The sequence below is a fragment of the Mauremys mutica genome, chromosome 6 (assembly GCF_020497125.1).
Source record: "Mauremys mutica isolate MM-2020 ecotype Southern chromosome 6, ASM2049712v1, whole genome shotgun sequence".
NCBI classification, from domain to species: Eukaryota; Metazoa; Chordata; order Testudines; family Geoemydidae; genus Mauremys; species Mauremys mutica.
The window spans coordinates 33,252,096-33,265,878 of NC_059077.1; the positions used below are offsets into that span (position 1 = coordinate 33,252,096).

Below are 13,783 nucleotides of genomic sequence, written 5' to 3' on the forward strand. Positions count from 1 at the left end.
CAGGGCCTCTGTCTCATGCAGAGCTATCACTGCACATCAACGTGAGGGAACTGAGGGCGGTTTGCTTGGCATGCCAAGCGTTCCAGGCCCATCTTCAGGGCATGTACGTATCAGTGCTCACAGACAATACTGCAGCAATGTTCTATATAAACAAACAGGGTGGTGCTTGCTCCTCTCCCCTCTGTTGGGAATCCCTTGTGCTGTGGGACCTTTTTATCGTCTACTCCATTCACCTGCAGGTGTCGCACCTTCCGGGAGCGCAGAACGAGCTGGCCGACAACCTCGGTATTTTATAAATACAAGGTGCAGCTACGTCCCCATCCTGCGTTCCTGCCTAAGGTGGTCTCCCAGTTTCATGTGAACCAGGATATATTTTTACCTGTGTTCTTTCCTAAACCCCATACCACTAACAGGGAGCACATGTTCCATTCTTGAATGTTACACTTGCCGTAGCATTTTACATTGAACGCACAAAGCCGTTTCGTAAGTTACCGCAGCTCTTTATTGCTATCGCTGAAAGAACAAGGGGGCTCTCAATCTCCTCATAGTGCATCTCGTCATGGATCACGTCTTGTATCAGGACTTGCTATGACCTGGCTAAAGTTCCAGCCCCTCCGCTTACAGTGCACTTTACCAGAGCTCAGGTGGCATCCGCACCATTCCTGGCGCAGGTTCCTATCCAGGATATCTGCAAGGCAACAACCTGGTCTTCAGTTCATACCTTCACTTCCCACTACGCCATTACCCAGCAGGTGAGGGATGATGCTGGGTTTGGTAGAGCTGTCCTGCACTTAGCGATTAGGTGAACTCCGACCCCTCCCCCAGGGTAACTGCTTGGAAGTTACCTATTGGAATGCACATGAGCAATCATTCAAAGGAGAAAAAACGGTTACTTACCTCTCGTAACTGTTCTTAGAGATGTGTTGCTCATGTCCATTCCAAATCCTGCCCGCCTCCCCTCTGTCGGAGTACTCCGGCAAGAAGGAACTGAGCAGGTTGTCAAGGACATATATACACCGCCATAAAGACGCCACTCTAGGGGTCTCCACAGCTGACCCAACGGATACTGCTAGGGAAAAACTTTCCGGCAATCATGCATGTGGCACGTGCACACACCTATCGGAATGGACATGAGCAGCGCATCTCGAAGAACTGTAGTTATGAGAGGTAAGTAACTGTTTTATATCCCAATATGATCAGTAGTAATATGTTAGAGAATTTTAGCTTGACCACAAGTTGCAATGGTAACTATTTGATGTAAATGTTAATGAGCAAAGAAGGGACTCACAAGGTAGCCTATGAAAATGGGACACTCCTAAATGAGTGGTATGTGGAAGTATAGATAAGGAAAAGAGGGTTGGAACCCTTACACATATGTATGAGCCTTTGTAGGCATAAGAGTAACTCAGGATAAGGTGTTGCCCAGCCTCTCTGCTGTGGGGGAACACCTGGGGAGATGCTAGCATGACAACTACAGGTGAGGATGGTAATGATGACTAATGAGGAAGATAATGACTCGTACTTGGGGTCCCCTAGCAGGAGATGTGATGGATACCAGTTGTAGGGCTGAACACCTTTTGGCTTATTCTCTCTCTGCTCCTGTATTTCATTGTTTGTGGGATTGCTTATCTGCTTGGTAGATATGTTAATAAAGGGACTTCTGATAAATTGCAGTTTCTCATGTACTTCTAGGGTCTCTCATTTTAATGACATTGATGAAAATACTCCGGATGCTGTAGCCTTCAGGAGACCGAACCTTTATTGATCACTGGTCTCAGATTGATTAATCAGTATATCAACCCATCATACACATCAGAATAAAAGATTGTGATCCTAAAAGATGGTTTATTTGGCCACTAGTTTGCAATGCTGTATTAAAAATTACCAGGCCTGATGGGCAAGTATGACTTCCTGAATTGAATTGAAAAATTCATGTGTTTTATGAACAAGCTACTAGCAGATGCAAAGGGAAGACAAGGCCATCTAATTGCCAAGACCAGCTTCTCAGCTGGGCTGGATGTGTTGCATACAGTATCTTTCTCGGTCACTAGAGGTGTAGTTGGGAAGAGTTTGTGGCTGCAAGGGTGGGGCTTAACCTGCAGGTGCAATTTACAGTGGAGGACTTGCCCTTTGAAGGATCGGTGTTGTTCAGCTCCAAAACTTATGAAACCCTTCACACACTGAAGCACTGCAAGGCAACTTAGATTCCTCAGGGTCTTCACTTTGTCCCTAAAAGAAAGCACATCAGACCACAATTATACATCTCATAAAGATCATCTCCATCTTCTTCCTGTCACCAAAGACTAGCTGACCCTTCCAGAAACACACCTCTCCAGTTTCCAGAGGACACAGACAACCTTTGCAGCTCACTCATTGCAGTCTCCATCCCAGCAAAACATAATATAGAACCCACAATGTTCTGTATCTACATTTGTTTTGATAGGACTGTCAGAAGGTTCAAACTTACTCCCATTGATCCAGAACCACTGAGTTTCTTTTGGGGACCATCTAGCCCTTGTCAGGCACACATGTTCCTGTGTCGCCTCAGACCAGTGAGTTATGGATACGATTACAACAGAATACTCTGTCCAGGTTCATGTTGTGCCTGCTCCCAACCCTCTTTCCCAATCTCTCTTCAAGGGTCTGTTTTATGAGGATCTGCTACATCAAGAGGTCCTCTTGCTCCTTTTAGAGTGAAAGAAAGGATCTTACCTCAATACCTAAGGAGGGGATTCTACAGCAAATACTTTGTCATCCCAAAAAAGAAAAGGGGATGACATCTTGGACTTGATGCTTAACATGTTCATAGATTGAAAATCAAGTTCAGGATGATTATGCTTGCTTGCTTTGATTATCTCCCTGGATCCAGGGGACTGACTTGCATCTCTTGACCTCCAAAATGAAGTACCTAAGGGTTGGTGGCAGGTCATGAACATTTTCAGTATTGAGTTGCCACCTTTGGACTATTGATTGCATTGAGGGCATTCACCAAGGTGTTAGCAGTTATGGTGCATCTGGTCTTGAAAGTCAGCATGCAGAAGTCCAACCTAACTACTGCTCAAAGATTCCAGTGTTGGATTTCAACAAGTCCACAGCCTTTCTGCCTGCGGATGGGTTAGAGAACCTGAATATCTTTTTCCTAACGTCCAACCTAAACCTCCCTTGCTGCAGTTTAAGCCCATTGCTTCTTGTTCTATCCTTAGAGGCTAAGATGAACAAGTTTTCTCCTGGAATAGCTTTTATATAAATTTGCTTGAATGTAAAGAGTAACATACTGAAAAGGACCTGATTCTTGAGACTGTGGGTAAGTCACTTCAAATCACTACACCCAAGGTTTCCCACTTGTAATTTTGGGATCATGATGTTTATTCTCCTTTCTAAAAAGTGCTTTGAAGTCTGTGGATGCAAAATAATAGTGTAAACTAAGGTGCTAAATTGCCATTATTCTGTATTGTAGGTTTTCAGGAAGGAAGCTATTCAGAAAGTCTTGGCACACGAAGAGGTGTTGCAGGTGGTTTCAGAGGTGGCCGTGGAGGATTTGGACAAAGTCAAAGTAAGTTGTATGGCATCCAGATTTTTGTATTCATCATGGAGCAAAAATTCAATTCAATTACTACTTGAGTAGACAGAGGGCTTTCCCAAAAGATTTGAGGAATAAATGAAGGTACAAGTTAATGAAATGGTCTTTGTGCTTCAGAAATATATGGAAACTTAAAATATACATGAACAGGTTCACTTCTGGTATTGTGGAGTGGGAGTTTTTTTAGGAATATAGTTTTATAAATGATAACTTGATGGTATTGCCACTTTTTTTTAGTTCATTGAGTTGAAATCGCTAATTCAGGCTTGAACACTTAGTATAATTACTTTCTGATTACTTTGGGTATGAATTACTACAGATACTGAAAATGAGCAACGAGGACAGCAATCTGGTAACGTCTTTATCTCTAGGAGAGGAGGGTTTGGAGGTCCTACAGGTAAGATTATACTTTCTGTAAAGTATTTTTAAATCTTTTCTTTTGATTTATTTGGCGCTGCTTGCTCCTTGGCTCATTCTCTTCCTCTTCACTAACCCTAAACATTCTTTAGCCTACAATTGTATTAACTTAGGTTTCTTCTGTGTTTAAGTGTAGAGATAAACTAACAGACATGGGTGGGGTCTGCAAAGCTTTTAGTCTTGCCTCTTTTTAAAGAGAAAAGCAGGGTGTCTGCAACTGGGGTATCACATGCAGAAGCCAGGTTATAGAATTATTTTGTTGCTACTGATATTGGATATGTTTACACAACTACATGTATACTCCCAGCCCTGCTGGTTTCTATTTACTAGAATACATGAATCGCTCATTGGAATGATGATGTCCTCTACCCCCAAAAAAGCAGGCTGGATTCCTTTAACTACTCAACACTTTCTAAAGATTGAAACGGCACCTTCCTGATCACTGGTTTAGAATTAGTACTTTAAATTTATGGGTCCTCTGAGAATCAGTGTTTTAGGCCTTTAAATTGTAGGTGGCAACTAGCTTAGTCAGTTTTTCAAAATGTTTGTTCAGCAGGGTGTAGCAATTGGTTGTGGTGGTGGTGGATATCTGAGCTGGTGGTCTGATTCTTTATTATCAGACAATAGAACTATTATTAGCATTGCTGTTGAGTAGGGCTGTCAAACAATTAAAAAAATTGCTAGATAAAAAAAAATCACGATTAATTGCACTATTCAGCAATAATAGAATACCATTTATTTAAATATTTTGGGGTGTTTTGTACATTTTCAAATACCGTATATACTCTATCATAAGCTGGTTCGTTTATAAACCGACCCTGCCAAGGTGGATAATTAAAAATGGAAAATTTGTATAACTCATTCATAAGCCGACCCTATAATTCAGGGGTCAGCAAACTTTGGCTCCCGGGTCATCAGGATAAGCTGCTGGTAGGCCGAGATGGTTTGTTTACCTCGAGCGTCCGCAGGCACGGAGGTAAACCTAAGTAAACAAAGTGTCCCGGCATGCCAGCTGCTTACCCTGACAGGCTGGGACAGCAACTGGTGGGGAAATTTTTTGGCGGGGGAGAAGCTGGGAGTCAGGGGAGTAACCCCTGTGACCACCCCCCACATGACCCCACCCCTAGCCTGGGACCCCCACACTCTCTCCATCTCATCCCTTTCCACCTTATCTGGGGAGGGCCAAGGGAGGATGTCTCTGACCTGGCTGGAGCTGTTCCGGCAGGCTGGGCAGCGCGGCTGTAGGCTGCTCCGACCGGGCAGCGCGGCAGCAGCATATTCCAGCGGGCTGGGCTGGGCGGCATGGCCGCAGCCTGCTCTGGGTGGGGGCCCAAGTGGCACTGCTGCAGCCCTGGAGCTGCAGCTGCTTCAGAGGCTCGGGGGAGAGCAGTGTGGCCAGAAGCGGAGAGAATCTGGCCCCACCTCCTCTTCCCTTTTGTCTCTGCTGGTTGTGCTGTGTCTCCTTGCTCCCTCTGTTGGGGGAGGCGCTATGTCCCATCTCTCCCTCTCTGTACCTGTTCATAAGCTGACCCTCTTCTCTGGTGCTTCCCTTTTTTATTAAAAAAATTTTGGCTTATGAACGAGTATATACGGTATATTGATTTAAATTGCAACACAGGATACAAAGTGTACAGTGGTCACTTCTTATATTTTTTTATTACAAATATTTGCACTGTAACTAGATAAAAAGTCAAAGCATGAAGGGGCATACAAATGTGTGGCATATCTGGCATGTAAATACCTTGGAACGCTGGCTACAAAAGTGTCATGTGAACTGTTCTCGCTTTCAGATGACATTATAAATAAGAAGCAGGCAGCATTATCTCACATAAATATAAACAAACTTGTTTGTCTTAGCAGTTGGTTGAATAAATAGGACTGAGTGGACTTGTAGGCTCTGCAGTTTTACATTTTTATTTTTGAGTACAGTTATGTAACAAAAACCTTACATTTGTAAGTTGCACTTTCATGAGAGAGATTGCACTACAGTACTTGTATGAGGTGAATTGAAAAACACTATTTCTTTTATCTTCCTTATAGTGCAGATATTTATAATAAAAAATATAAAGTAAGCACTGTACGCTTTGTATTCTGTGTTGTAATAGAAATGAATATATTCGAAAAGTACAAAAATCTCCAAAAATATGTATAATAAATTTCAGTTGGTATTCTATTATGTTTAACAGTGTGATTAAAACTGCGATTAATTGCGATTAATTTTTTAATCAAGTTAATTTGTTTTGAGTTATTAGCTTGAGTTAACTGTGATTTATTGGCAGCCATAGTCTTTAGCTACTGTTCCAGGGCTGAACTTCACAGGTTTGATGTCTGGGGCCTACAAACTTTTTCTTTTCTTCCTCTTCAGTCCCTACATTCTTTTTCTGAAAGATTTTCTCCCCCACTCCCATCTTGAATTAGCTATTTTTGGTAATTTTCCTATGTTTGTGTTGATTCTCTAGGAAGTGTTGTATATCCCTGTGTCTTTGTATATTCCTGTTACAGAATTTGAAGCCTCAGGTGTGAGATTTGAAAGCTGATTGGTAGGTTAATTGTTTAAAACCCGTAGACAAACTTGAAGGGAACAAAACCAAAGGCCTTGTAGATGAGCAGGTCAGCAGTGAAACAGGACAAACCAGTCTCCCTGCTGAAATAGGTTTCAAGTCCCCATCTGATAAAAGTTACTTTAAAGATTCAGCTTTATAACCTGAAGGATTGCGTATCCTTGTATGATTGGTCCTTGCCAGCCCAAACAAACTGTCATTTTTCATTTTCATTTACAGAATGAAAAATGCACGGCTTGAAGGTTTGCATATCCAGTGGCTTAGTATATTCATAGGATCATAGTATCAATGCATGTTTTGATAAACAAAGATCTGAAAATATTAAGAAGTGGCAAGAAATATTTAAAATATTGCTTGACACAGTCAAAATTTTAGTCCTTCCACAGCCACCATGGAGTGCTGGAGAGCAACAATTGTGATGTTTACTTGAGCATCCTTAAGCTACTTGCCAGACCTAATACAACTTTTGCCCATCATATCAGTGACGCCAAGAGAATCAAGTACTTGAGCAAGACAATTACTGATGAACAAGTCTCTTAACATCAGATACTTGGAGACACATACTTATTAGTTGCAAAGAGGTTCCGTTTTCTTTTTACTGTCATTGCAGATGCAACCATGGATATTAGCCATGTTGATCAAATAGCCATTTTGCTTAACTTTGTTCATATTGATCGAATAAAAAGAAAAGTGGATATAAAAGAGCGCTTTGTAGCAGTAAGTGAGGCAGATGCTGAATCCTTGTTTGATCAGTTAACTAATGTTTTATTCTGCAAGTATAGATTAAACCCCAAATACATGTCTGGCCAGGGATGTCATGGCTAGTGTTATGGCCAGAGCTCATGGGGGATTGCAAGCAAATATGAGAGAATATCTTTCAGGCAAGGGAGATAGTGTATGCACCATATAACCATTGCCCAGACATCAGATTATCCTAGTTTTGATTGATGCTGGTGAACGTAAAGCCAGTATAGACCTGAAGGTTTTCTTCACAGCTTTGCAGGAAATATATAAATATTTCAGACTCTATCAATGGGCAAAAACTATTGAAGTCTAAAAATCGTCTTTATCTTCAAACTCTTACTCAAGAGAGTACAGTTTTGTAAAGAGTAAAGGAACTTGATGTACTTCAGGCCTCTAAAGAAGTTGACAGGATTGATGCAGCAGATTAAATTGAACAGGCTTCTGAAGAACAAAGACCACTGTTTGTTGTACAGACAAAACTACACAGGATCTTTTCGGGGGCAAGACAAAGATGCCACATTTATTATGATAACTAATATGTACACACACACACACACACGTACACACACACACACACACACACGTACACACACACACACACTGCAGCTGCTGCATAGTTACCAGTCCTGAATATAGCTTGACTTTGTGGCTTGATTTTGCAGCTTGGGTTCATAGCTTGTGGCGGCTAGCTGGGCACAAGGACGAGCTGGGTCTCTGTTGGGCATGCACCGATGCCCTTCCATGTTGGCAGCAGAATGTTACCCTCCAAAATCTTCCATCTCACCCATCCTTTTTGTAGGCTTTAGTTTGAATCCAGAGGTTATAGGTCTTGCTGTGTCACACTGCCTCTGGGTTTGGTGATTGATCACTCATCAATTGCAGGTGTGACTTTCAGCCTGGGACTTGGCTTTGATCTTCCTTCTATTGTACCTTTTCTTTTTAGGGTGGACTCTTTTTACTTTGTTAGGGCTCTTGTCTGCATCTTCAGCTGGTAGTGTTTGAACTCTATTTCATCAGAACAGGCTGGGGCTGGAGGTTGATTCCATCATCCATACATACCTCATTCACACATCTAAACTAAACTAATAAGGTTGCAGCAGGATATGCAAAAATGAAGGTTGGAGGAAGCTTTTACAAAATGGAGTGAGCATTTTAAAATGGGGTTTGAATTATAATATGGCAAACAGTGAACAGAAGTTACAATATAGACAAGTGTAATGAAATGGTGAACAGAAGTTACATTAGAAGCAGCAAAGAATCCTGTGGCACCTTATAGACTAACAGACGTTTTGCAGCATGAGCTTTCGTGGGTGAATACCCACTTCTTCGGATGCAAGCAGTGGAAATTTCAGGGGCAGGTGTGTATATATAAGCAAGCAAGAAGCAAGCTAGAGATAACGAGGTTAGATCAATCAGGGAGGATGAGGCCCTGTTCCAGCAGCTGAGGTGTGAAAACCAAGGGAGGAGAAACTGGTTCTGTAATTGGCAAGCCATTCACAGTCTTTGTTTAGTCCTGAGCTGATGGTGTTAAATTTGCAGATGAACTGGAGCTCAGCAGTTTCTCTTTGAAGTCTGATCCTGAAGTTTTTTTGCTGTAGGATGGCCACCTTAAAATCTGCTATTGTGTGGCCAGGGAGGTTGAAGTGTTCTCCTACAGGTTTCTGCATATTGCCATTCCTAATGTCTGATTTGTGTCCATTTATCCTTTTCCTTAGAGACTGTCCAGTTTGGCCGATGTACATAGCAGAGGGGCATTGCTGGCATATGATGGCATATATTACATTGGTGGATGTGCAGGTGAATGAACCGGTGATGGTGTGGCTGATCTGGTTAGGTCCTGTGATGGTGTTGCTGGTGTAGATATGTGGGCAGAGTTGGCATCGAGGTTTGTTGCATGGGTTGGTACCTGAGCTAGAGTTACTATAGTGCGGTGTGCAGTTGCTGGTGAGAATATGCTTCAGGTTGGCAGGTTGTCTGTGGGCGAGGACTGGCCTGCCACCCAAGGCCTGTGAAAGTGTGGGATCATTGTCCAGGGTGGGTTGTAGATCCCTGATGATACGTTGGAGGGGTTTGAGCTGGGGACTGTATGTGATGGCCAGTGGAGTCCTGTTGGTTTCTTTCTTGGGTTTGTCTTGCAGTAGGAGGCTTCTGGGTACACATCTGGCTCTGTTGATCTGTTTCCTTATTTCCTCGTGTGGGTACTGTAGTCTTGAGAATGCTTGGTGGAGATTTTCTAGGTGTTGGTCTCTGTCTGCGGGGTTAGAGCAGATATGGTTGTACCTCAGTGCTTGGCTGTAGATAATGGATCTTGTGGTGTGCCCGGGATGGAAGCTGGAGGCATGAAGGTAGGCATAGCGGTCGGTAGGTTTTCGGTATAGGGTGGTGTTAATGTGACCACCACTTATTTGCACCATGGTGTCTAGGAAGTGGACCTCCCGTGTAGATAGGTCCAGGCTGAGGTTGATGGAGGGGTGGAAGCTGTTGAAATCATGGTGGAATTTTTCCAGAGTCTCCTTCCCATGGGTCCAGATGATGAAGATGTCATCAATGTAGCGTAGGTAGAGAAGGGGCGTGAGTGGACGGGAGCTGAGGAAGCGTTGTTCCAGGTCGGCCATAAAAATATTGGCATATTGTGGGGCCATGCGGGTGCCCATAGCAGTGCCACTGATCTGGAGATATATATTGTCATTAAATTTGAAATAGTTGTGTGTGAGGATAAAGGCACAGAGCTCAGCAACCAGTTGTGCTGTGGCATCATCAGGGATACTGTTCCTGACAGCTTGTATTCCATCAGTGTGTGGGATGTTTGTGTAGAGAGCCTCTACATCCATGGTGGCTAGGATGGTGTTTTCTGGAAGGTCACCAATGCATTGTAGTTTCCTCAGGAAATCAGTGGTGTCACGGAGATAGCTGGGAGTGCTGGTAACATAGGGTCTGAGTAGAGAGTCCACATATCCAGACAGTCCTTCAGTGAGAGTTCCAATGCCCGAGATGATGGGGCATCCAGGATTTCCGGGTTTGTGGATCTTGGGTAGTAGATAGAATAACCCTGGTCGGGGTTCTAAGGGTATGTTGATTTGTTTCGGTGTTAGTGTAGGGAGTGTCCTGAGTAGATGGTGCAGTTTCTTAGTGAAATCCTGGACAATGATCCCACACTTTCACAGGCCTTGGGTGGCAGGCCAGTCCTCGCCCACAGACAACCTGCCAACCTGAAGCATATTCTCACCAGCAACTGCACACCGCACCATAGTAACTCTAGCTCAGGTACCAACCCATGCAACAAACCTCGATGCCAACTCTGCCCACATATCTACACCAGCAACACCATCACAGGACCTAACCAGATCAGCCACACCATCACCGGTTCATTCACCTGCACATCCACCAATGTAATATATGCCATCATATGCCAGCAATGCCCCTCTGCTATGTACATCGGCCAAACTGGACAGTCTCTAAGGAAAAGGATAAATGGACACAAATCAGACATTAGGAATGGCAATATGCAGAAACCTGTAGGAGAACACTTCAACCTCCCTGGCCACACAATAGCAGATTTTAAGGTGGCCATCCTACAGCAAAAAAACTTCAGGATCAGACTTCAAAGAGAAACTGCTGAGCTCCAGTTCATCTGCAAATTTAACACCATCAGCTCAGGACTAAACAAAGACTGTGAATGGCTTGCCAATTACAGAACCAGTTTCTCCTCCCTTGGTTTTCACACCTCAGCTGCTGGAACAGGGCCTCATCCTCCCTGATTGATCTAACCTCGTTATCTCTAGCTTGCTTCTTGCTTGCTTATATATACACACCTGCCCCTGAAATTTCCACTGCTTGCATCCGAAGAAGTGGGTATTCACCCACGAAAGCTCATGCTGCAAAACGTCTGTTAGTCTATAAGGTGCCACAGGATTCTTTGCTGCTTCTACAGAACCAGACTAACACGGCTACCCCTCTGAGAAGTTACATTGATAAAGTGAACAATTAAAAACAATTTCATTCATCAGTTCTACACTTTACATCTAAAGTACTCGGCAAGACTAAATGGGCAACTCAAATGAAAGTCGCTGAGGCAATGATAGTAAATTTTCAGAGTATAGTTGAATGCCTAGAAGATAAAACTGTCACTCAATGCAGGAGGAGTGAGGACACACCTTGAGCAAAAAGCAAACTGTCCTTGTTGGATTTGATGTTCTTCCTCAATCTGTTGTTATGGCATGGGAGCTTAGTTATCAGGACTGCAGTCTCTGGAATCCTTCAGTCAAAGAAAATTTACCTTTTTCCAAGTCCTACAGATATTTGAGAACATGGTGAATGATTTCAGCAAACTCAGATCTGAAGGAAATTGTAAAAGAATTTCAGAACAGTGGGAAGCAATGGGTTTTGAAAATGCAGTCTATCCAAGCCACAGGAATAGACATGTATGCTGCAAGGATGACAAAATTTCACATGATTCTGTGTTAAGTCAAGCATAACCATCAAAGGCAAATGCTTCAAGGTTTTGGCAATATGATTGGGGAACTAACATTTGAATGTGAGGGATTTCAACAGGTAGCTACGCTATTTGGTTCCTCCATCCCTGGCGACTTCAAAATATAGCTTTAGAAGAGTCAAAGGAGGAAATTCTTAAACTCATGGGAAAATAGTCATATTTTTCTTTAGATTTGGTTCATGAGTCTTTCAAGATGTCTTACTTTGCAAATGCCGTGGAGGTGTTTAGTTTGTCATTTGGAGTCCAAAGCTACTTGAATTTCATAATGTCAAGTTTTCTTGATGCTTTTCTGGAAATGTTGTGTTGACTCTCACAAATGCATTCAGCACTGTGTCAGACACAGCTGAGTGACCTTGCTTTCCTTGCACCTGAGAAAGATGAGACGGCAAGATTGGAGCGGAACAGTATCATAGAACAATTTGCCAAGAAAAAGCATCACTATGATGCGAGATTCCAATAATTGGAAATACACAAGCCAGAGTTTGGGTGAGATTTGATTGTTTATTTAAGTGCTCTGTGAGCTGTTAAAATTTATTGCCAGCTGATGAAGCTGTTCAGAGAACTGGGACTGCCTTGCTAACTCCCTGGTGTCTTGCCTCCACTTGAAGCATGTGGTTCCTCTGTCCCGCTCTTTTTTTCCATTGCACTTTTAATTTTTATCCCTCTTCATGGTGCCCGACCAATAAGGAGACGAGTTTTGGAGGACAGAAGCTTGTAGAAAACCTATGTTCTAGGAGAAAACGCAGCAGAGTACCAGTCCCAGGAGGAGACTATATCATTTTGTGGTACAGGTGTGCTACTTCAGTAAGGCTTTTAAGCTTAGAGCTTTATGAGGAAGTGGTTTCAAACGTGAGTGTTCATGGTCAGCCCTGCTCTCCTCCCCTCTCTACGTATCACCTCTATTTCTATACATATGATTAAAATAAAAAGGCATTCCTCTGTGTCTTCAAGGAGCAAGTCATAGACTGCAAGAGCAACCAAGCTGTAGCTGCTGCAGAAGCAGCAGAGACTTTGCAACTGTGAGGTGGATAGCCCAGTAGGTTAGGGGAGTTTCTATCACGTTTGAAGTGGTTAGTTCATGTTTTCAAGAAGAGGCTTTGGTGTACCATGACACACACACCATCAGCATCCTAGGATGGAAACAGGAAGAGAGAAGGAAAGAAAAATAAAAAAACAAAAAAATTTCCTCACTCTCAGTTAGGCTGCTCCATTCCTGTGCACCCCACCCCACCCCCTTTTAACAGAGCTTTATTTCAAAGTTTTCAAGCTTTCCACATCAAATTAAAAATCCCTATTGGACAAATTGGCTCTCAAAATGAATGGTCTTCCCATAGATTTAAGTTCCTTTCTGTCATCCATCCTGTTGCCCTCCTTCATTTGGTCTAGGTAAAAGCTAGTGAAGAACAGCATTGCAAGCCTCATTTCACCAGAAACAATTTTTCCTTTTTCTGAGGACATTTTGGGGTTTTCAGTTAAGACTTATCCTAGGGGAAAGAGAGCAGACAAGTTTAGCCGAATACTAGTTCTGCCCAGGCTGACTGTGTGCAAGGGTCATTTCTGCATTGAGGCCCGGCCTTTCTGATTTGTGTCAGCATTTTTCATTGTCCTACAACAAAGGCTGTCCCCATGTGCCTGTGCCACCAATCCAACCTGCAACTTTGCGAACCCATTTTCAATTCCAGGCTATGCCCTTTGACTTCTGTTGTTTTTCTTCATCAATGCAGTGGTGTATCTGATGGCCAGTTTACGATGGGTCAAAAATTACTTGTTGATAATTCATTTGTACCAGATAATATCTGTACATCCTGACCTATATATCTTTTAACTGCTTGAGTCCCTGGTCGTCTTCTGTTTTCAGGAGCTCCTTGGTGCCCTCTCAGTTGGCCCACCTCTTAGATTTTTCCTAGTTCTAGTCTAGTTGCCAAAGAAAAGATTTTACAAGGAGCTCCGAGTATTTGTCCTCCAGGGACTCTAGTTACTTTGCGTGAC

At 43.0% G+C, this 13,783-nt stretch overlaps 1 protein-coding gene across 3 annotated transcripts in view; it reads left to right on the forward strand.

The window, feature by feature from the left end:
• Positions 1-13,783, forward strand: part of DDX4 (DEAD-box helicase 4) — a 96,525-nt gene that overhangs the window by 38,480 nt on the left and 44,262 nt on the right. For all 3 annotated transcript variants that reach the window (XM_045022505.1, XM_045022507.1, XM_045022506.1), the window contains exons 7-8: positions 3,458-3,553; positions 3,900-3,977. In XM_045022505.1, coding sequence (XP_044878440.1) covers positions 3,458-3,553; positions 3,900-3,977 — 174 coding nt within the window. The remainder of the gene's footprint in view (positions 1-3,457; positions 3,554-3,899; positions 3,978-13,783) is intronic.